This window comes from Sabethes cyaneus, chromosome 3 (genome assembly GCF_943734655.1).
Source record: "Sabethes cyaneus chromosome 3, idSabCyanKW18_F2, whole genome shotgun sequence".
NCBI lineage: Eukaryota > Metazoa > Arthropoda > Insecta > Diptera > Culicidae > Sabethes > Sabethes cyaneus.
Window position 1 is genome coordinate 102581616 of NC_071355.1, and position 25714 is coordinate 102607329.

Below are 25714 nucleotides of genomic sequence, written 5' to 3' on the forward strand. Positions count from 1 at the left end.
TTAGCTAAAGAATCAGCCTTCTCATTACCCGGTATGGAGCAATGAGAAGGGACCCAGGCTAAGGTAACCTTAAAATTTTTATCAGTTAAAGCACTCAACAGCTCCAATATTTACCGCAGGAAATACGGAGAGTGCTTTACCATCTTCATCGATCGCAGTTCGATGCAGTTCCCCAAGGGAGTATTGAATTGCAGCAAATTCTGCAACATACACGGAAGCAGGAGCATCGAGTTTGTAGGAGGCAGTAAAATTTTCGTTGAAGACACCGAAGCCAAAGGACTCGTCGAAGTAGGATCCGTCAGTGTAAAACATCTTATCGCAGCTAACGTTTTTTTGACGTAGGATTATGTCTTACTTTAATAGGGTGGCACGTTGGAGAAGCAAAAATGACCGCGACACGACAAAGTGATAGATTTTGAACGCTTATAGCTCAGCCAATTCTGAATATATTTTTATGGTTTGCATACCATTCGAATCACAAAATATCAGCCTTTTGTATAGTTTTTATTAGAAGATTGTATTTTGTATGTAACTTCTGGAATTTCCACGTAAAGTTGAACAATTTTTCCAAATTCCCTACAGTATTCGTTCAATTGTTGCCATAGTTACCATATGAAATTGTTATTACTAATATACAATCAATTTAAGTGAGAAGTGAATGATTTTGTGCATCTGATTCTACAATGTCTCAATTGCTTCAAGCAAAATATATGCGTAAATACTGCAAGCGAGTCCGTGAGCAGGCATTATTAACTGGACCAGCAAGAGGCCAGCGTTGACGGTGACAGAGCACTGTAAATTCTACCATTTGAGAAGAAAAGGAAATCGTAGTGATTCAATGTATTCTGAAGTGGGCAATACATCGTTAGATGGTGCATCGCACGAAATAGCTGGTCCCTCCAACGTTGAAGTGTTGCGTGAGGTGACCGCTCCGGCGCACGTAGAGGCCAGCGTATCGCCTAACGTAACAGGTGAGTCCTATAGAAGCCGAAAAGATGTAAAAATGTAGGGTACAGGATCAGTCATCAAACATTTTCGGCTTATTTATGGATATACCATTCCATGCTTTCAACTTGCCGGATAGAATATTATAAAAAATAATATAGGTTCAAAATATTAATATGTGAAATACCCGCAACCTGTGCTTTATTATCATTGCTCAAATTTGAAAACGACTCCATTGGAAAGGTCTTGCGGGTCAAATCGAGTCCCGCTGCGTACTCTAAGCATGACGTTCTTCAGCCCGATTGGACACCTATTGAAAAGCGATCTGCAAATATTAAGCTAAGTAGTAGCATTAAATGCAAACGTATACAATTTCCTTTAGTAGGTGCGAATGCTCTTACTGTACACAAGAGTCAAGGCGGCACATTTTCTGAAATCGCGTACGAGTATGGCAAGGGACAGGAACAGCAGTTGGTGTACGTGGGAATGTCAAGAGTTACATCGATTGAAGGATTGTACTTGACGAATAACAGAGGCATATTTAAGTTTTACCATGCAAAGGGCATCACCGAGAATCCAGGAATTACGGGCGGAACTCAGGCGCCTGGAAAACCACAAATTGGTTACTTTAGGTACTGAACTTCTAGAATTTATATCTAACGTAAGTCATTTTGCTGTACTGCTGAGCCTGAATGTACAGAGTCTAAACGCACGCACATTCAGCAGATATTGCAACCGATGCGGTTCTCAGACAAGCAGATATCCTTGCGCTCTGCGAAACATGGATGGACAGTAATGAAGTTATTTCCATATCGACATTAGTGCCAGGAGCTTTTCCTTACCAACCGGTACGGAGATGACACCATGTACCTGATTTTAGCGGCTAGTAAGTTTCTGATTATCCAAATCAATTTTTTTAATAATTGTTACTCTGTAGTTTTAATTCACCACTATCTTAACCAGAGACAATGTGATTTCTTCCCTTGAACCCTTTAAACAATCCAGTTGAAATTTTCAGACAAGCGACATCAACTCGATAATGTTGCCACTGGAAATCAGATGTAAGAAAAAGAATGTCATTTATGATTATACCATACATTATTTTAATTCACAGTGTCAAACAGAAAACTTAAATTATCAGCATTATCATGATGTCTGATTTCGACCCCACGCTGCTCTAAATAACGGTTTAGCATGTGCCAGATTGCTTTTAATTTACACAATGCGAAGTTCTGCAATATGTAATGTAATGGAATGCTTTTGTAATGCTAACACTATGCTTTTTCTCTACAGCACAAAGTAGCCAATCCAATCGTTTAAGTCAATTTTAAACTTTCAAACTGGTTCTTTTCAGAACCAGCATAACTGTCAATAAAGAGTATTATGATTTCCATTAGCAATCAATTTTCTCATAAGTGGTTTTAGTAAGGTGTGTCTAGATCGGCAACTAGTGGCATGCAATTGTTCCTAACAGTTGCTGATGTTTCCAAGTAACTATGGCGACGTACCACAAATGTGCAGGTGGCGACAGAAGCAACATTGAGCAAAAACTAGCAACATATCGCATTCCCAACGTAGCCAAAATTGCCCATTCTAAACGCACATTTACATTAACTTTGCGTAGTCCTACGTTGAATATGCGGTCGTGTCTTATACACAACCCCTCTGATTTTTTTTAAATTTGTAGAAAAAATTTTTGAGAATCTCCTGCGATCGCAGTTGGATACCGAAAGTTTCCTCTTTCATGGTGGTGTCGAAGAATATAGCAGACATAGAAGTATCTAGTGATGCGACATTTATAAGAGCATACTGTGAAGGGTTGGTATCTTGAGCCATGTAGTCAAAATATAAAGTCATAAATCTGAATTGAAATTAAAGTTTGGGTCGATTGCATTCAGCCTAACGCAATACGCAGGCAACGATACTGTAAGAGGTCTCCTGGGTGAGCTCCCCACCAAGTTCTGGTAATTGTTCGAAGAAAATTTATCCTTTGTTGGCATTTTTGAATCAGATACCTAAAGTGGCATGCCCAAGTGCATTTGGAACCGAACCAGATACCGAGATATTTGTAAATCAGTACTTGTGCGATGGTTTTACCCATAAGTAGGAGCTGAAGTTGTGCTGGATCATGCTTCCTAGAAAAAACGACCAACTCTGATTTTTCCGGGGAGAATACTCAGCTTTAACGCCCAACTGTATAAATTGCCCAAAGAATGTTGCAAAGATCCTTGCACATCGTTAGCCGTGGATCCTGTAATGGAAGCTACGCTATCATCTGCAAGTTGCTTTAACGTGCATGGCTCTTCGAGACAACTATCAATGTCGTCAATATAAAACTTATGCAGAAGAGGGCTTAGACATTCGCCCTGGGAAAGACCCATGTAGCTTATTCGAGATGTTGTCAGATCATGTGTAAAACTCATGCGTTTTTTCGACAACAAATTGAGCAAAAAATTATTATTCAAAACCGGTGAAAGTCCCTGCAAGTGAAGTTTCTCGGTCAAAACTTCTACGGAGACAGAATCAAAAGCCCCTTTAACGTCCAAAAATACGGATACCATATGCTCCTTCTGAGCGTAGGCGAATTGAATCTCAGTAGACAGCAACGCTAAGCAATCGTTTGTTCCTTTGCCCCTGCGGAAGCCAAATTGGGTATCTGAAAGTAAGCCATCCTCTTCGACCCATTTATGTAAGCAAAGAAGGATTATTTTCTCCATTAATTTTCACATGAAAGATACATGAATCGTGAATGGCGACGACTTTCACCTGCCTCCAGTCCCGCGGAACAATATTCAGCTCGAGAAATTTATTGAACAGGTTCAACAAGCGTCTTTTGGCAGGGCCAGGCAATTTCTTCAACAAGTTGAATTTGATTTTGTCTAACCCTGGAGCAGTATTGTTGCAAGAGAGAAGAGGGGGGCACGTGGTGCGAATGGATACCAGACAATACAGACAATGTTAGGTACACACTGTCACTGAAGCTGAATAAGATTTTAGGGAAGTTGATAACCCTCTGTGAGGATCAGCATCTTTGGCTCGAGCAGCACGTTGCTCACAAGGATCCTCTGTGAGGATGGTATGGAAGCGATATTTTAAGCACTATAACCATATTTTAAGAAGTGGGAATGATGGTATATTGAGGATAGTCCTTCGCTATTCGTTGAATCAGCCAAAGAATCCATGGACAGAAACAAAATGCATCAACAACATTAGGAGGGTCCTTGGGAGACAAGCAGCGTCATTCATGATAATTTTTTTATTGTTAGTTGAATACTGTTATCGCAATTAGTCACTAGATATACAAAATAAGTGAGGGTAGACGGGGTGACAACGCCCGCCGGGATAAAACCGCCCACCATGGTTTTATAGCGCCTTGTTTAAATTTGCGTTAAATGTTTATAATAGTCATATTACGTAATGCCTACGCAATATTTCACAGTACTCTGTACTGCGATAACACATAAACTATCAGAGGAATAAATAAAAACAGATTTTTCGTTACAATCGCTCCGTTTTGAGGGATTCCACGACTAGTGACGAAAAAATAACATAATATTTTTTAATTTAGCATTTTTGATTTAGCTGAAATTTTGCATAGCTGTTCTCCTTAAACAATGGTGTCTTTTTATCATATCAGTTATTTTTTTAAGATGTCGACTCCTTTTTCAAAAGGGCCTAACCAAAAATGGTGCTAATTCATTAAATATTTTATATTGGAAAAATGATTTATTTGATCGAAATAATGTCTTCAGCAAAGTTGTAGATAATAAAATTAATAAATAATAAACCTTTCTAAAAAATATGTGCACCGTAAAAAAAATTTTTTTGTTAAAAAAAAGAAAATAAAACTAAAAAGTTAAATATCTAAAAAAGCGCATTTTTTAAAAATTTTATTTTTTGACATGGTAACAATATACACTACTTTCTGTTCAGAGCTAGTGGTGATTTTACGAAAATGGCCGTATCTCGGTTGTTTCTCGTCGGATTTCCGTTTTTTTTTCGACCAATCGACTGGAAATGAAATTTAGTTTTGGGATAAAATATGAAAATTAATAAATTTCCATGACAGAAAAAGGCGATTAAAAAAATCACTTTTTGACATACCCCAGACAACCCGGAATATCTCCGGTGTACGCTCACTATTGCAAATTTTTCGAAATATTTGCAAATTTTTCGAAAATCTTTATGAAATATTTTTGGAAAACTAGGAAAATTTTCCCGTCGAATGCAATTCGTTTCATCTAAAAATGTTCAATTTTGTAAAAGTTATGGCCGTTTGAATTTCATCAAAATTTTGCTTGTCCCGATATGCATACATGTACATACATACATGTATGTCCCGATGAGTCAAGTAAGGCAGAAGTATACCTTACCGGGGTTGTAAAACCTACATCTCGCAGATAGTGCTGCCACCTTGGGAATAGCCTCCGAGATACAGCATTCTTTATTCAGCCGTAGCTGCGTTCCCCCGGTCGACTCTACGTGAAGGTAGGGATAGGTGTTAACGGACAGAGATGATAAATTTGTACATGTTCACTCATTTGTCAGCCCGGATGATATAACTTTATTTAAAAAAACAAATTTGGGCGATTTGACAGTATAAGATCGTATATTACCAAAAAAAAAACAGATAACACTTCGAAGCACAATAAGACTTACAATTCATTTTAAACTTATAAACGAAATTATAATTAAGGATAGATGGGGCAAACTCGCTCGCCGGGGTAAAACCGCCGACCTTAGTTTTACAGTATCTTGTCCTGCGATAATGCATAAACTACCGAAGAAACAAATAAATAAACACATTTTTCATTATTATAATTGTTCAGTATGTTATTACCTTACGTGCGCAGAACTTAGGGTTTAATTTATTTAAGGCGGAACCGAAAGTGGCTAACGTTATTGTGTTAGTGCGACAAACACTGTACTCTACAGCTCATGTGTTCGTTAAAAACCTAAACGTTTATTTGAATATTGCATTAGTATTGGTAATATATGTCAAATAGCGGAGCTTGCAAACATAAACAGCCGATCCGCAGCCAACCGCACTGACTACAAACATCCCGAAAAAGGGTTTGTTTTCTTTATCAAGGCATTCCGATTCAATCAAAATTAACAGCAGCAACTGAATAATGCGTAGGATCACTAGGATGTTTAATTAATCCGCTTGCATCGGATTGCGTTTTTGATTCCTGCGTTTGCGTTTTGTTTGTTTACCTCACTCTAAGCTCATCGATGCGGCGAAAGTTGAAAGCTCTTTAAAAGCTCATTGATGTGACGAAAGTTTGATACTGTGTTGCTGCTTTTTCGGAAATCGCTAGTTCAACGAAATATGTGCGCAACCAAATATCTATTAACTAATTCCAAATTATACATTGGTCGCTTTTATGAACACGTAATGATCGATATGATCAGTTAAATTTATTTTCCATTAGCAATTATGTTTTGCTGAGCGTTTATTGATACATAGCAGATCGATAACTTGAATTACAAGTTTTAGGAAATTATAACAGCGCTGGAAGCACTGATTACGTGGCGAAAGCGTACTCTGCCAAATTGGCAGTGCCAATACAGATGCATTTTTAAGGTGCAAAACAATACATGCTTCGAATGGTAGCCATTTACCCAGCCATCTTTGAGCCACTTTCGGTTTCCCCTTAACACTCTCTGTCCCAAAGCTGTACAATTGGTTTGCAGTTTTTAGTCATCTACAAATGTAATTATGGAGGAATTCTTTAAGCAGAACTATACTTTACTATACTATACTTTTAGAACAATGTTTCCACTATGTTTTGAATTAGAAATATTTATATTCAAATGTTTTAAACATTTCATCTGCTGGTTTTTGTATAATAAATCATGGATCACCTATGCTACCATGAGACAGAGCGAGTTAACGCTGAAATTTTTAGTAGGATTAACGCATACTGCATTTTCGATCTTATCTTCATCTAATAGTATATAAATAAGCTAAGTGTTCATAAAGTTAATCTATAGACATAAATAGTAAAATATCTGGAATTAAATAAAAAGAAAACTAATCCAATTCATTTCTACTATGTTTATTTATTCTTGCCAGATACGTATTTCGCCTACGACTTGCAGGCTTCCTCAGTGTCTGTTTTAGAAATATCTTGGACACTGGATCGCCTTAGACCAACTCGCAAACAGCAAGAGCAATTGCTGTTTACGAGATGGCTTAAGGCGATCCAAACTGCAAAAAGAAAGCACTTAAATGGTGTTTGAACAAGCGATGAGTCAGAATTGTATTAGTTTTCTTTTTATTGAATGCCAGGTTCTGTATTCTACTAAGACGCTCCAAAAACTTCAGTCAGCAGTGAAATATGCAAATCGCCCATTTGGAGATAAAGCCGTCCACAACAAACAGGGTTGCCCAGCCTAGCTTCGAGGTACGATGCTGGTCTAACAAGCCAGTCGTCGTATGTTCGAATCTCGGCTAGGCGGTGCTTGCTAGTTAGTGTCAGTAGGATTGTTGCACTGGCCCCGTAATTTTCCTGTACTCTAACAGCCGGCTGCGAAGTCTGTCGATAAAGAAGGGTAATGTCTAAAGACGGTATAAACCCATGGCTTTGCTTTTTAACAAACAGGGTAAGATAGTCATGTATAATTTTTATGCGATAAGCGAATTTTTCCAATGAAAATTCAAGAAACTAAGTTTTCCTATACTGCCGTGAATCGTAGTATATCAGTCCCATTTTCTAAGGAGTTTCCTATTTAAATGGGACTGTTATGCGATTCACGGCAGTATAGGACGCCATGGAAATTTTCCGATTTTCTTGGACATAGTTATTTAATTTTCAAAAATTCATCACATTGGAACCATGCATCAAGAATAAGCATTATTTTATGGAAATATTAAGGCCAGTTCTGAGTTTACCAATCGAAATGCCACAAAATTACCTACAGGACCAATTCTAGAATCATTAATATCCATGTTGTCATATTTTATCTTAGACCCTTGACTGGCCATCTCTGACTCTATAGCGTTGACGGGATGGCTAACCAGGCCCGTCTCGTTATATGACGAAACTGCACGTTGTCAATTTTAAGGATGCTGATGCTTATCTATTTATATAAGAGGCTTCCCAGATAACACAAAATCGTAATAGAAAGTTCACATTAAATCGTTTTCATGTCAATTTCACATTGGAATTGTATAATGATTAGAGTATGTCAAATCGAAGTGAACAATAAGTTGTTTTGCAGTCGTGCGTGTCTTCATATACAATTCATGACTGTGAATTATAAAGCAGGATAGACAATTCCAATATTTGATTATATCTTAATCATATATTCAGGAGTATTTAGTTGCGTGTTATAAAAACTGCGCAAAATAGAATTACAAATAGGGTAAGGAACGAGTTAAGCAGTGTTACCTATTTTAATCAGTTGAACATAAATGATCCGAAAATGCACTTTTTTTCATATTTTCAAAATCTTTTGATAGGATCATCTTCACAAATCACTTAACCATACATTTGATTCACACAAACACAATTTACTGGGTTTCCGACAAGAAATATGATGAATTAAAAATTGTTGTCCAAAAACGTACATTTTTCGGCTGCTCTTCAGCAATCGCCACCTCGCTACTAACGAATTCATCAAATTTTCAGCACTGATTACAACCACTCTGAAAGTCAAGCACTCAATTGTCACATACCATATTATTCAGTCTCTTTTTTTCTATTATCTAAGGCTTTGTCACTAGCCAAAAGTTTTATTATTTTCTAACAAAACTGAAAACAAATTCTGAATTGACGGAACCTGTTCACCACTAGCAGCAGCTGCAGCACAACTGATGAACTATCGTGTTGCCAAGACACTGTTTCGGTTCTGGAAATAAGAATTTTAAGTTTGAAATTAACTGAAACCTCCTATGGTGAAAACGTGGTTCAATACTTTCAAGAGAAATGTATGTTCAGATTAATTTTTCTTTATTAAAAACAACACAAAAGACAGCTTTTTCAATAATTTTCGAAGATTTTCTCAGTGATTTAATAAAGCAACGATGTGTTTCAATGTTATTTGCTTTGACAACACTGTTCTGATCGGATCGTTTGTACTGCTATATGTTTACCTCTTTTGTTCTCCCACCATCCTTATGAACAGCGAGTGAGACGTCAAACTCGCAGTTTCCCATAAGAACACCAGAGAATAAAAGAGACAACGAATACCGTTTGCCAAACGGTGCGGTGAGTGTATGCCCCGATAAACAATTTAGACAGATGGCATTTTACGCATCTATGCCGATACGCTATGCCGATTACGCATCAGATGCCGATTAGTAGTTCGCGGATAGGAACGCGAACTTACTGAATAGGGGGAAAAGTTCGAGGGATTTTTTAACGGGACGTAAAAAAATTCAGATTTCAGGATTGCTTAAAATAGCACCTTGCGGTGTTCAAAATTAGTTCCGCCGCTCCAACTTTTAAAGCGAAAAATCAAAAGTTTAGCTCAACAATAGTGTCTTACTGTCTTCCAATGGTAACAGCTTGAAGAACTAAAGATAGCAAGAAGATTGGTATGCTGATATCCCCCACTTAGTCAACCCATCACTTGTAATAAGGTAAAACAATCAGTGACCCGCTTAGACTGCTTAAAACTAGTTCTTTACCCTAGTTGTCAAAATTATCGCACGTATATCGCCTCCACTTTGGTACATATATGTTCTTATATGGCGTGAAACATAACTTTTTCGTTCAGATATAATTTCGCATACCTCAGTTGCAATCGAGATATACAAACCAAATGGTTTGCTGGGTTATGTCTGTACCGAAAACCTGGTTTCTGACAGGACGTCATAAGAGGCTTATCGGTAACTAAAAAAAGGTCCCTGACAGGACGTCATGCTTTCGTAGCAATGGGTTGTATTCTCAGTCACCTCACTGGTCGACGGCTGGACTGATCGATTGTTCAACTGGTTGACTAGACTGCTCGACTGGACTGGTCGATTAGACTGCTCGATTTGATTGCTCGACTGGTTAACTGAACTGCTCGACTGAACTGTTCGATTCGACTGCTCGACTCAACTGCTTGATTGGACAGATCGACTTGACTGCTTGACTTAACTACTCGATTCGACTGCTTGACACATTTGCTTGACTCACTACTCGACCCGACTGCTCGACTTAACTCTAATCAGACTACATAAATGTTGCAAACAGCCAGATGTTTTTATTCAGTTAAAAAAATCCAATATGACCATAAAAAAATTTGCTTCAGTTTCCGGCTATGAATTTTTTATGTACAACTAGCTGACCCGACAAACTTCGTATTGCCACAAATTAACCTGTGTTGTACATAAATCATGAATCTCGGATGATCTTTGTCACAATCTCGAGTTTTGCAAGCCCCCCAGTGGGCGGCGCTTCCGACGGCGGGTCACCGGCAACACTCGCGACCGTCTCGTCCTGAATGATCTAGTGTTACTATAGATAGTTTTTGTGGTCTTGTATTGACTAATGTTTTATGGAAGAGTCTCGAATTTCTCGAAATCGATTAGCTTTTGAGTTTCGCAAAAATTTCTGTTTCATTTGTATGAGAGTCCATATCCCCCTACCACAGGGGTGAGAGGTCTCTAACTATCGTAAAATAAATTCAAGACTCCAAAATCTCCCACATGCCAAATTTGGTTCCATTTGCTTGATTAGTTCTCAAGTTATAAGGAAATTTGAATTTCATTTGTATGGGAGCTCCCCTCTTAAAAGGGGAAGGGGTCATAATTCACCATAGAAAAAATTTCTGCCATCTAAAACTCCCACATGCCAAATTTGGTTCCATTTGATTGATTAGTTCTCGAGATAAGAGGAAATTTGCATTTCATTTGTATGAAAGCCCACCCTCTTAAAGGGGAGATGGGCCATAACTCGCTTTCTAAAGAAGAGAGGGGTCTCAATTCACCATAGAAAAAAATCTTGCGTCCAAAACCACTTACATGTCAAATTTGATTCCATTTGCTTGATTAGTTCTCGAGTTATGAGGAAATTTGTTTTTTCATTTGTATAGGAGCCCCCCCCCCTCTTAAAGTGGGAAAATCCATAGAAAATATTCTTGACTACAAAAACACCCACGTGTCAAATTTGGTTCCATTTGCTTGATTAGTTCTCGAGTTATGAGGAAATTTGTATTTCGTTTGTATAGGAGCCCCCCCTCTTAAAGTGGGGAGAGGTTCTAATACAACAATGGAAAATATTCATGCCCTAGAAAACTTTCACATGCCAAATTTGGTTCCTTTTGCTTGATTAATTCTCGAGTTATGAGGAAATTTGCATTTCATTTGTATAAGAGCCCCCTTCCTAAAGTGGGGAGGGGTCCCAATTCATCATAGAAAAAAATTTTGTCTCCAAAAACACTCACGTGCCAAATTTTGTTCCATTTGCTTGATTAGTTCTCGAGTTATGAGGAAATTTGTATTTCGTTTGTATAGGAGCCCCCCGTCTTAAAGTGGGGAGGGGTCCTTATTTACCATAGAAAATATTCTTGCCCTCGAAAACTTTCACATGCCAAATTTTGTTCCATTTGCTTGATTAGTTCTTCAGTTATGAGGAAATTTGTATTTCATGTGTATAGGATCCCCCCTCCTAAAACGGGGAGGGGTCCCAATTTATCATAGAAAAAAATTTTGTCTCCAAAAACACCCACATGCCAAATTTGGTTCCATTTGCTTAATTACTTCTCGAGTTATGAGGAAAATTGTGTTTCTTTGGTACAGGAGCCCCCCTCTTAAAGTGGGGAGGGGTCCTAATTTACTATAGAAAATATTCTTGCCCTCGAAAACCTTCACATGCCAAATTTGGTTCCATTTGCTTGATTAGTTTTCGAGTTATGAGGAAATTTGTATGGAAGCCCCCCCTTTTAAAGAGGAGAGGAATTATAATTCCCCTTATAAAGAGGGGAGGGGTCTCAATGTACCATAGAATAAATTCTTGTCACCGAAAACACCCACATGCCAAATTTTGTTCTATTTGCTTGATTAGTTGTCGAGTTATGCAGAAATTTGTGTTTCATTTGTATGGGAGCCCCCCTCTTAGTGGGGGGAGGGGTTTCTAACCATCACTAAAACCTTTCCTGGCCCCAAAAAACCTCTACATGAATATTTTCATGCCAATTGGTTCACTAGTTTTCGATTCTATAAGGAACATACGGACAGACAGACAGACAGACAGACAGACAGACAGACAGACAGACAGACAGACAGACAGAAATCCTTCTTTATAGGTATAGATAGATATCTTAAGAACTCAAAGAACTAATACAAAGATTAAACATGTTCGCAAACACTGGCCAATGAAATGTATCCGCAGTTTTCTGAATTCTGAAAAGACATTTATATTTTCCGGATCGTAAGATTCGGGTTCAACTAGTTTTACTGATAATTATGCAAAATGAGTGGTTTTCTATCTCATATTGGACACTCCTGTGGAACTACAGCAGTTCTCCGAATAACGCGGTGGGTGGTGGTGTACACCCACGGCAATTTCTCAGTTGTCCGTTAATCAATAAAGTTGATTTTTGGTACATTTTTAGTATGTAGTATAACCTAGTCAACCACCAAAAATCAACTTTATTGGTTAATGGACAGCTCAGATATTGCAATGGGCGTACAGTACCACCCATCGCGTTATTCGGGGGATTCCTGTACGAATTTTCAGGAACTGTAAATATCGTCATATGATGGCCAAATGATTCAATTTATTTAAACTAGATAAATTCACGAGTCAAATACCAACAGGTTCGTCCAAAACGATTGAAAATTGTTAAAGTTATACGATACGCTATGTTGGGTTTACCCCGTCGGTGGGCGGGGTTTACCCACATGGAAAAAGTTCAATTTTTTAATGTTTTATCTTTGTTATAGCTTATTTCTCGGAGATGGCTGAACCAATTCGTTCGCTATTACTTTTGTTTGAAAGGTACTATAGTGGTACTAAAGTCGCTTTTTACGCGGTTTTCGGAATTTACGCGGTTTTTTTACGTGGTTTTCGGAATTTACGCGGTTTTTTACGCGATTTTCGGAATTTACGCGGATGTGCTCAAAACGTCTATTTTTTCGCGTAGTGCTGAAATCCACAAAGTTTTTTTTACGCGAAATCTTAGTTTTTTACGCGAATTTTTTAATTTACGCGGTTTTCGGAATTTACGCGGTTTTCGGAATTTACGCGGTTTTGATTTACGCGGGACGTATCCTTCTATTTTGTTTAAAAGTTATAAGCAAAAATGCGGAAATTACTTGACACGTTTTTTTTTCGGAACCACTCAACCGATTTCAACGATCTTAATACCAAATGAAAGCTCTTGATATTGCTAAACTTTTCACCAAGTTTCATTGAAAACAAACAAACAGTTAAAAAGTTAATCTTAAAAAAACAGTTTTGACAAGGTACAAACGAACGCCTGTTTCACAGAGATGGCTAAACCGATTTATGCGCTATTAATCTCATTTGAAAGGTAATATAGCCTTATAGATCACTATTAAATGGGTTTTTGATTGGACGTTTATTTTGAAAGTGATAAGCAATCGTCTACAACAAATCAAAATTAACCATAATTTATAATGATATTAACCAAGATAATTTATCTAGTTTTAATTATTTTATTATCAAATGAAGGGTTTCAACACTGCGAATATATCTGCCAAATTTCATAAGAATTGGTTTTACCGGTCCAAAGATATTTAAGAATAATTGATGCAATTTGTTCCAAACCAAACCTTAAAAACCCGATAATTTAAAATAGCGTAAAAATGCGTTACTTTTTAACTGTTGTTTCTTTGGAGCGGTTTATAAAATATGGCACATTTTCTCACCTTATTAGGGTGGTCGTGAATTCACCTAATAGGGTGATACAAATTGTTCTTTTTTCAAATGCGCCCAACAAAATATAGTGCTTTTATAAAAATTGCAGAACACACTAAAATAAGCAACTTTGTTGCGTATAGTAACTATCTATCTCGTATTGGTTGCGAAAATTAATGATTTGTTTAAAGCAACCACTTGAAAATAAAGTCTGCTTAAAAGCTTTGCGTACAATTTTTATTGCTTTCATATGTTCTACAAAGTTAATCAGTATGTTTAAATACACTCTGAGTATTGTTCATTGCTAGGATGTATATACATGATAACTAACACAGCGATAACAATCAGTTGAATCAAGTTTCGAAGACTTGGCGTTCTCTTTATGAATATTTCCAGCTCAAAACGCTACCGCTTGACTCGACTATTTTTAATTGGAGTGATTGAAATTGGAATGTGAAAATAGTTTCTTTCTGAACCTCCAGCCAGATTTCCAGATATACCTTATAAGCAAAAGAAAATAAAAGAGTTTGACGAACAGGTCTTTCTTTTCTTTCTTTTAAATCAGGAGATACTTCCATTAATCGTGGGGAGGACCAATCGGCCACCAAATATAGGATTTTTGCTTTCTGATCTAAACAATCTGACCAAATTTGGTTCAAATCCGTGAAGGTCGATTACACGGTTATCGGATAACTTCGCGTGAATTGACCCTGATACATAATTTTTAGATTTTACATTTGCAATAACTTGGGAACGGCTGCGCCTAAGAAACTGTTTATATAAGAATTCAGTTCAAATTGATGCATATGCAATTTCATTTTATTAGTTTTACAAAAAAATACAAATTTCGAAGGTTTTCCAAAATATATCAGAGTGCCCATAAGTAGCTCTTCACCAAATTTTAAAGCATAATTTAAGCTAGGTTAAAAAAATAAGGCAAATAGGAGGGCATATTTTGAGAAAATTGACCTTTTATGATTTTTATCACGATTTTGCGATGATTTTTCTTTCAGTGTATTTTTTTCTGAAAATACACTCAATTTTCCACAACTTTTCCTATGACAAATAAGATGGTACAGTGAGTTTTTGGCAGCACAAAATATTTTACTTCAAAAAATATTCTTAAATTTCAGTCAGTTTCCGCATACATACTTTAAATGACGAAAAAATATTGCCTTAAATGTGTTCATGAAAAAAAGTTTGCGGTTATAGAATGTTTCAAACAATAATATTTTTATTGCCGTAGGACCAGAAGGACTACGTCTTACTGCCGCTCACCAAACACTTACTTGTACCGCACAGATAGCTCTTGGCGGATTTTGTAAACATAAAAAGGTTGCAATCGTTGACTATAATATTAAGTCAATTTCTAACGCATTTACATTCAATTTTTTCATATCAAAAATGGGTCTCGATTTTGGCACGGTTTCGATTGCCAAATTCGAAATCCTACTGTATAACAAAGGTTCTTTTACCACTAGGTGGATAAATCGTTTTTTTTTCAAATGCAGAGAAAAATACAAAATCGTCATTTTAAGAAAATAAATTAGAAATTTTTTGCTTAATGTGCCTTACCTGTGTAAAACTTTTTACATGCGCTAAATTTATTAGGGTTTTGATTGCAGAATTCTAATCAAAGAGCTCCAAGCCTCCTTACAAGAAGGATCTACATGTACCGCCTTTTGAGCGAGTATCCTACGTCGTTTGGCATCGACAGGCCTTACTGCTTCGCTTGCTACCGCCAACCATTTCGCTGCATCGTTGCTTTGCGTACTACGGTGTTTGTCGTGTAAATCCAATATTAAAGCACTTTCAGCGATGTTACTCGCAAGAAATAAATTCTTTTTTGGAGTTCTGTGGTTCTTTAGCAACGATATTGCCAAAATCTGTCGAAGCTTTGGTCGGTCTGGGAATTTATGTACTTGAGAAATCAGGTAGGCAAGCGAGAAAGATTTACGCATCTAGAAAGTCACTAAACGTCAGTAGGAATTCAATAGAGGTTTAATTTTACTTACATTGGCCCAGTAAAATTGTGACACAAGATATACTACGTGATGCCCATACCTAGGATCGTCTTCGTATTTTCGTAGTTCTTTAATAACTAACTCGGTGAGTACATTATCTTTATGTAATAATCCTAACGCACAAGCCGAGAAAAAAGCATGTATAGGCGGTTCCGGCAAAGTGATACTACAAAAAAATAAATATATTTAATATTTTTCAATTGTCACAATATCAATATCTGGTAGGCAGTAGAGAATAAGCTTTTGACCAGGGACATTGACCTATTAATAAGTCAGACATTTGAATAATTTTTTAAAACGACAGTCTTTCCAACAGGACTCTGCTTTGCACATCCGTCCTAGCTCCTGTCAAAGTAGCTATTACTGTTGCGTGGCTCCGTCCACCTGAGTTTAATTTGCTACTAAAACAAAACCATTTATTCTTGCAATTTTGCAATATTTTTATTTAAGAACAAGATGACAAGGTTTTTCTCTCCCAGCAGTTTTATATTTCTTTTTTTTTGCCTAGACCAATGTGATGCCCTGAAAGTAAACCGTACTAATAAAATGCACCACAACCTCCTTATCCCGAGCGATAGTGATTGCGTTTAATTTTAATATGCCAACGAAATAGAACGGTCAAAGAAAGGCCGGGTGTTATACTGCCGCTATCCGCATGACAGTCCCATTTATATAGGAAACACCATAGAAAATGGGACTGTTATGCGAGTAACGGCATTATAGCTCCTCTAAAAATGTGCGCTAGCTCCGCTAATGCATAATATTACATACTGAAAAATTCTAGTGAAAAAGCATCCAATGTAAAGATTGTCAAAACATTGCAATATGCAGTTTAAATCAACATATTTAGATCTCAAATTAAATCTTTGAAAATGTTTAGTCTACAAGAGAAGTTAAACATTACTTAACTATTTTGCTGACATTAACTATATTTTTGTCTGGGCGTTCCCCTAACTTATCCAGATAAAACCGACGGGGTAACAGGTAGTTTATCTGACTTCCATTGATCTAGTTTTCACACCGTAATTTGAGGTGTCACATGATAAGTTTTGGTTCATGTTTGATACTGGCCATTTCCCACAGGGGTAACTTAATCCGGAACATTCCCGATTAGTCCCAATATGTACAACGCAAAACTCCTAACATGGTCGACAATGATCATATGTTGCATAAAAAATTAATGCGTAAATGAATTTACGTTCACGTGACTTCCAAGATTTTTATTTACTTTATATGAGCAATCTGCCCTTTAAACTTCAAAATGTCCGTCTAATTTTTTTAAGAATCGGCTCAGAGGTGTAGGATGAGAATATAAACCAATTGGTATTTGCCGTTTGAATGTCCTATTTTATTTTTTAATAACGTTCTTTTGAAAACCGTGGAAATATTATGTTCTGCTTCGTATTTCAAGAAAACGACTCCCAAAAAACCGGTTATTGACATTTTTTTCGAGATAACACGATCTCGACGTTTTGTGCATTCTTATGTTATTTGGCATCAAAAACTTTCGAAAGCCCTGACTGACCCCCCCTCCCCCCTTTGATGATTTTTCAACTTGCATAAAAGTTAAACTTTGGCGGCTTTGAGGCACCAGCAAATCAAGTCCGATTGACCTGAAATTTTGTACAGGATATTTTCATGGTAATGATTTTGGATATTGCGCTGTTAAAATACATTTTCATTGGCACCCCAATGCATATAGATAGAAAACGGCGATGCTGACTGATCATCAAGACCTCCAAAATTGCCTTTAGACTATTTCAGTGTCGTAATAAAAAAACAACAACAACAACTATTTTAGTACGAAACGTCACGTTTACAAGTTGAAAATCCTATGAACAATAAAAAAACAAAGCTATTGGAAGCGATGCATAATCATTTTTATCGAAAACTTGTTCGAAAAAGCTTATAAAAAAACTTCTTAAAGAATTAAGAATTGTTATTCTGCAATTCCTTTGATTAGACGGCAGCCGGTGCTCCTGCACCTTGTATAACGGAAGCTGGATACACAACTATAATTTTCAAACTTACCATTGAAATAGAATTGTTTTTGCATCAGATTCTCCTTGAAAGGCGTATACCATTGCAGACATTGCTATTAGCACATAAGCCTTTTCTAAATCCGAATTGGCTAACCAGTTTAGCGTGCTTTCATACTCAGAATACGACTCCTCATATTGACCGGATTTAAAATAAGCTAAAGCTTTACCAACAGCGGCTTCATATGTTGCCTCTCCCAATTGCTGGAAACATTCTACAGCATCGTGATATTTTTCTTGTTTTAATAAACAATACCCAAGATCACACAAAGTCTTGTCTTTGTTAATTCCATTAGTTTTAGTCAACGCTTTCTGGTATGCCTCTGCTGCGGTTCTCCACAACGCAAGTTTGTAGCTAATATATCCCAGAAATCGTAAGGCTTCTCCTGAAGCTTCATCTTCTTTGTCGGCGCAATGCCATGTGATAGCATCATGCGAAACCGGCAGGGCGTGCAAGTTTTCAATAGCAAAAAGATACCTTTTTTTTTTTCGATAGTCGGCGTCTTGCATTACAGAGCAAACCCAATGAGCATACCCCAGTGATGATTCTGGATGATATCCCAATTGACTACAATGTCTAAACAGGTCTATTGCTTCGTCAACCTGTCCCATCTGTTCGGCAATTATTGCTTGGCCTATCCAAGCATTTATATATGTTGTATCTATTTGTTGAGCTCTTCCAAAGGCTTTATTTGCTAAACTGGTGGATCCTTGTAACAAATATAGGATACCAAGATTCGACCACCCCACCGATGCAGTTTTTTTGTCCAATGAAATTGCTTCAATAAAACAATGCTGGGCCAGAGCTAAATTATTAATCTGCTTGGTTGCATTTATTACGCCCAATAGATTCCAATTTTGCCAACGATTGGGCTCTAGCTTTATCGCCTGCTTCGCAGCTGCTATTGCCGATGAAAGTTTGTTGAAACAATCTTCACTATCTGTGCTAAACCGCAATCCTCGCCTATAGAAATTTGCAGCCAATTCATACCAGAGTAAACTGTCATCGGGACGTAACTGTACAGCTCGACAAAAACAACGACCAGCGAGTTCAGATAGTTTTGTTCCTTCTACCATTACAAGGCTTTGTTGAACTACTGACATTCCGGCTAAAGCCGCCTCCACTAGCAACTTTGATTTGGATTTTGGAAAACTCGCGACTGTGTCTAAAACGTCACCCAGTTGTTTCCAAAGGCAGGTGAATTTCGATTTCATTTTTATGGCTCTAAAATAAGAAAAAAAAAAAATGATTTAGTATTGTAAGTTTAGCTATTATACATTGCTGAAATACTACAAATATTAAATTAAATAATAAATACGGTAGGTTACATACATATTAATATTATATTCACTATTAGCACTATTATAGTCACTCCGTTTGAAATGATACATTTTGGCCATATAGGACTACTGGAAACTTTACAAAGCAGTTGTAAGTTCGTGTTCGGAATATCCGATATATTTACCAAATTTCTTAATCTGTGTTGTATGTATGTATGGACCATCACCTCAAGGGTTTCCCATTGTATGCAAGTAGAATTACTACAGAATCGAGTTTATCTACCTAGTAACTTTCATGTCAATGCTGTTCGTGAAGGACCAAAAGGGGTTGGGTGGATCTATAAGCAATGTCGCTTATATGATTCCGCAGAATATAAGATACTCCTTCCTTCCTTAGACTTCCGGTTTTTAGATACATAACTTCGCCGTGCAAACTTATCTTGCGTGATGATTTGTGTGCTAGAAGGGCGCGTCAAAATCCTCTCCGACCTTATATGACTTGGGCTGGTTACCACATCCCTCATCCAGTCTTCGATTCATTCGATACCCTGATGCTCCTTCCCCTTTACGATAATGATGGTATATGGCAATGTAATAAAATATGTGTTTATGAATATACATTATATGAAGATATATTGATAAAAACAGAACAATCTCACCAGCAGCCCTTCGAATGGAATAGAGTTGCATCATTTGAGTTTACGAGCATTTTTACAACTTTCTTCGGCCCGAGTTTTCACTTTCTACTGTACAGTAGGAGGTGCTTGCTCCATGAGCTAAAACGAAACAAATCATTAAAATAACTTATGTTAAGCTTACCTACTTACAAGGTCGTGTGGCTTAGCCGTCATCCAAACCCGCAGTTTTGAGATCAGGCAGCCGGGAACAATCCATCATCGCACCTCCTAGCTTGACTACTCAATAGAGCATTACCGGGTAAGACCACGTGGAGGCACTAGGTAGGGGCTTGAGATGGCTGGAGCTATGTTGGACGCTTCCTCATTTGCCTTCCCCATTTCATACCCCAAATTTCTTAATCTGTGTTCAACAAAAACTACGAATACCAACGAAGTTAATGACAAACGGATTTCTTGAACAGATTTATCAGTAGAGAACTAAGCAAAGTCCAGCAAAGGCCAATGGCAGCAGGATGGACGAACCGTAGCTAGAATACGATAGCTATATAAGCTAATAGAGTATATTATCTGCTTCTCAGAGATATATATGGGTCATTCCACGGGAAATTTACAGTCAAAATTTTTTTTCTCTTCGGAATATTTTTTTTACGTTCTTTTTAAAAAAAAATCGACACGCATTTTTTTATTTCGACGTTACTGTTAGAATTCGCAAGATATGATTTTTTAAAGTATTGTAATCCGAAAAAAATACTATTTTTTAAATGCTGATTGTAAACAAAGTTTGTAATATCAAAACATGACTTTCTACCAGATGTGCTCACTATTCCACAAGCTTTCAAAATTGGTATACCATACCTCCTCTCGATTGATTTTCAATAGTTAAATAGTGCATTTTTATAAACAATTGCAATTTTTTCGAAGTTGGAACTTTTTTTCTTGATATTTTTTATTTTAAAATATTTGTTGATCTTTCTCGAAATAGCATGCAAAATTTGGAAATGGAGAAATGAAAACTCTAGAAGCTATGAAAGCTATGAATAGTGATTTTTTCGGATTACAATACTTTAAAAAATCATATCATGCGAATTCTAGAAGTAACATCAAAATAAAAAAATACGTGTCGATTTTTTTAACAAAGAACGTAAAAAAAATATTCCGAAGAGAAAAAAAATTTTGACTGTAAATTTCCCGTGGAATGACCCATATGCTGTTGATCGGAAACAAATGATTCTGGTCGGTGTAAGTCGTTAAAGAAAAAAAATGTTTTTAACTTGTAAATCGTAACCGTCATACATCTGTAATCGCCAAATACAACAAGCACGCATAAAAAATCATATTAAGCCATGCCATCGCTCACTCGATAGCGATTATAGCAACAACAAATGCAGTGCAGGATACAGTAAACACCCTGGTGACATTATAATAGATCAACTGTACAAACGATACATTGATTCGCATTCGAATGCATTGGCCAATATTGCTGTAGAATGATATTCAGAATATCCCGTTGTCCATATGTGCCTATTTGAACAATGCGTGTCGCATCAGTGGGAACACATTGATTCCAATCTAGATTGTGACACCACCATTTGCGCATAATCAATATTCGGCTGTTCCTATCACCTGACACACAATATTCAACGGTTCAAAGATTTTCGTAATTTAACTGAGCGATTTTAAAATAAAATAAATTTAAACGATCCCCTCCGTCATACGTTCAAATACGCGTTTATGATTTCTGCTATTTTTATCATTGTGTTCTAACAGATGCAAAAACATAATTTAACGTCTTCTCCTAGGCTGCCCCTCACTCTAGGAGAGGAAATTAAAGGTAAATAATACCTTCAGCTAAGATATACCTACTTGCAAATTTTACTGCATGTGTTCGTACGATAAACTTTAGTACTTTAAACTTTCATGCAGTTGACCACTTGACCTTGTACTTGTGCCCTCTTTTTTGACGTAGGACTACATCTTTGTTTACTATCTGGGACTGGTAGCACTCTGTGAAAACTAAAATAGAAGTGTAACGTTGGAATGAAAGATTTCAAATGCCAGTAACTACTAAACTACTGAGCGAAACTGAACAATTTATATGTCATTGGAAAGATAAAATGATCAGCAACTTTATGGAGGGGTCAAGAGAGCAATTTTATGGACGGCGTAAGAGGGGGAAGGGGGGGAGGCTCCTATACAAATGAAACACAAAGTTCCTCAAAACTCGAGAACTAATCAAGTAAATGGAACCAAATTTGGGATGTGGGGGTTTCAGAAGGAAAGAATTTTTTCTATAGTAAATTGAGACCCCTCTCCCCTTTAGGAGGAGGGGCCCTCATACAAATAATATACAAATTTCCTCATAACTCGAGAAATAATCAATCAAAAGGAACTAAATTTGGCATGTGGGAGATTTTGGAGGCTCCCATACAAATGAAATTCAAATTTCCTCATAAATCTAGAACTAATCAATCAAAAGGAACCAAATTTGGCTTACGTGCCTGTTGCCATTCATGTCAAAAGAGAAGGACATTCGAATGGCATGTCATATTTGCGATGCATGTGCTTTGGCTTTAATGTTACTCGTAACCAATGTCCTTTTTAAAGTCACAAGCGAGTAAAAGTAAGATTATAGAAACGTGTCAAGCTACGCATAATCATATTTAATACAATAATCTGTGGGTTGGTCATTCATTACTATTTTAACCTTTATGATGCACACAAGTGATTTTTAAAAGAAATCTTCTATGTCTCAATGGTTGCTGGCGTTGCACTAATGAACCCCCGTGTATGTATTTTCAAAGCCATCATTGCATTCAATGAAAAATTTAATCTGAATATTCCGCTCTTATCTTTTAAGCATTTACTTAAACAACGGCACTCACAGATTCTTATAAACATACATATGCCAGAAATGCAGTTTACATTAGTCTTTGATCTAATGATCTGATATAGTCCTACGTCACCCATTCGTACAACCCTTAGGGCTGTATACCTTGTAGTTTTCAATTAGCAATTCGCCAAGCACTATCGCACAGGATATACAATAGTTCACTTACGTTCCGAGTTAGAATCATCTAAGTATGCCCATTTCAATGTCATAAAAATTCAAACTGCTAATAGAATCGAAAGTTATGGATTACTTGTGCTACCACAGGATAGAGAGAGTTGAAATCATTTTAAACTATATATTCGCGGCAAAGATAATGAGTATTTGAAACCTGCTCGCTGATACATGAAAGTCCCTTTCAATGTGTACATTATACCAAGCCATAATAGATATGCAATTCTTATTTTGCTGCTTATGAAAAATCAATCAAAAATTTACGATGCGATGTTCTTTAAATTTCTTTTATTACATACCTTGTGAAATAACAAACAGCGTGCTGTGCATGTTCGTGACTTTTCCCAATTAATCGTTGATCAAGGTAAGAATAGCACAGACCAACATGCGATTCAGCAATTCCTTTTACTGCGGGAAAATAATCGTTATTGTTTTTCAATAGTTTGCCAAACAACTCCAATGCCTCGTTATTTTGCTTCAGGATCTAAGGAATAGATAGTTACGAATCATTCAAACATGTCCATGCTGAAAACTTACATTTTTTATGTTTGCTAGTTGCAATAACGGATAGAGATTATCTGGACTAAGTTCAGCCGTCTTTTCAAACACCCTCATGGCAGAGTTGAAGGATCCTCTACCCATGTATGCGTCGGCCAAACCCTCCCAACTGGCAATGTTATTTACGTCATATCTAATAACACTGCGGAAAGCTGCAATGGCTTCGTCATATTGCTGCTGCCCTAGATAATGCAAGGCCAACTGAAGATGCGCCCATGTCGAACCAGGTCCGTTAGCAAGGTTTATAGAATTATTCAATAATTTTGAATTAGAGTCCCAATCAGACAGATTGCGGTATAGCGTGCTAAGCAGTATGATTGCTTCCTTATGAGATGGGTTTAGTGAAATACATTTTTCCAAACATTTTCTTGCCCTAGCCATATCGGAATTGTGCAAATAAATTTTTCCTAGTTGATGAAAACAGTTAGCCGAAGATGGTTGAAGTTTTGTAGCTTTCAATGCACACATAAAACTTTGTTCCATATTTTGGGTTTCAAAGTATAATATAGAGAGTTCTAAGAGGCAGTCAAAGTTATCGTCGTGTTCCTTAAGCAGTTCTATTGCTTTTAATATATTATTTTTCTTTTTATATTGTAACGCTTGTAAATATATCAATTGACTATCAGAAACTCCTTGCTGATTCAATCTTTCTAACTCTTCATCGATATTGTAATTATTCTCTAGAAGTAATTGTAATTTGGTGCTATAGAATGCTACGGTAGGATTAGCTTCTTCATGGAATTTGTCAGTCCAGTAAGTCAAAGCCTCTTTAAGCTTCTCAACACTGCCATCTTCTATGAGCGCAATAAACAAATTTAAATTAACCAGTTTCAATCGACGATAAATGCTTTCGGCAAGCCCATAAGACTTTTGTTGGAAAAATATTTCCGCAAGAACCTTAAGGCAAGATGGCCAGTTTGGTCGAGCAGATTCTGCATTACGTAGTAATTCAATGGCTTTTTGGATTTCACCTTCATTATAGTGGAAAATACCCATAGCTGCAAGTGCAAACGCCGAGGAATGATTCATTTCTACTGCCATTCTGAAATATGTTTCCAATGGTTTCGGCAGCAAAACTGAAAGTTTGCTTTTTTCTAAGTAACGCTCTACATATATATGGCAAATCCATTCTAAAGGAGTGATATCGTTTCTAAATATGTTGTGCATATCTGATGCTTTTTCGACGAGTTTTTCATACATCTTCATATGAAATAGTAGTTTTAGATATCGTTTAAACTTTTGATTTAAAAATGGATCATCATGATTTTTTATTTCGTATTCGAGTGTTTGTTCCACAAGTTTTCCATATATTTGTTCAAATTTTTCATCTTTAAAAATCGTTGCCAGGCATTTATATGCAGATTGAACCCGTTCATCACATGACTTTAATTCAGCCTCATTTGCAAAAATTTTAACAATTGAGTCGATTTGTTCTCCGTCACATGCAATCTTAAGAAGTTTAGCGTGTAGCTCAAGATATTTATCTCTGAAACAATTAAAATAAATTCAGACAATTTGTAAATAATAAGTATTTTGGCTCTATTTTACGGTGTGAGTGAAAGCAGTTGCTGGTATATAGCTGGCAGCTCCTGTTTTTCGACGCAATTGGCCAATCCTTGTAGGGGAACAGTAGGATCATGGCTACACGCCAAAGCTCGTTTCAAAAAAGCTGTCGCTTGCCCCTTGTCTGTATCCTGATAACAAGCTCCCATCAGAAGTAGAGCCATATAGTGATTATTATCTTCTTTAAGAATTTTCTGTAAAAATATCAAAAGCGTTATTGAATATTTATTTATTTGGGATATTAATGAATATCTATACTTACGCTGCATAATTTTATAGCATCTGAAAACTTTTTATTCCTAACGGCTTCCCGAGCTTCTTTCAGTAGACCTTTTGTATCTTTTGAAGACATCGCTTGAAATTACAACTATACACAAAAACAATCTAGAAAAATACCAATCGAGAATAATTATTACAAGAAACTGAAGACAAACCTTTGAAAATTTTGTTTATGATTAATCATTTATTTACGTTCCTGCACGCGCCGCTGAGGCCAAGGCACATGAAGTTAACAAGCTAACCTCATTTCTTTGACATTCGTGAGGGGTTCCGCCATCAGCGGCAAGCTGGGATGTCAGGTGATTTTTTGAAAAGTCTTCACAAATCAAGAAAAATGTCTTCATTTGTCTTCTTCCGGCTTTCCAGATTTTTTTTACCCATTTGAATTGCATGGTGAAGACATGTCTTCAAGTTACAGACGGTAGATAATCTACAGACGCGCAAAGAGCGTGGCATAAAACACCAATCGAACCGTCAAATCGAGGCACCAAATAAGCAAAGTAAACAA

The 25714-nt window shown here is 36.8% G+C and overlaps 1 protein-coding gene across 3 annotated transcripts in view; it reads right to left on the reverse strand.

Annotated features, from left to right (window-relative positions):
- Positions 1–25382, reverse strand: part of LOC128739960 (tetratricopeptide repeat protein 37) — a 186822-nt gene extending 161440 nt beyond the window's left edge. The window contains exons 1-9 of one of the 3 annotated variants that reach the window (XM_053835467.1): positions 25362–25382; positions 25190–25294; positions 24913–25121; positions 23344–24850; positions 23106–23290; positions 17819–19051; positions 15779–15953; positions 15339–15724; positions 5563–7487 (exon numbers count right to left, since the gene is read on the reverse strand). In XM_053835467.1, the coding sequence (XP_053691442.1) occupies positions 15371–15724; positions 15779–15953; positions 17819–19051; positions 23106–23290; positions 23344–24850; positions 24913–25121; positions 25190–25279 (3753 nt within the window). In that variant the 5' untranslated portion in view covers positions 25280–25294; positions 25362–25382 and the 3' untranslated portion in view covers positions 5563–7487; positions 15339–15370. The other 2 variants (XM_053835468.1, XM_053835469.1) reach the window with 2 other exon arrangements.
- Positions 25383–25714: the final 332 nt, after the last annotated feature.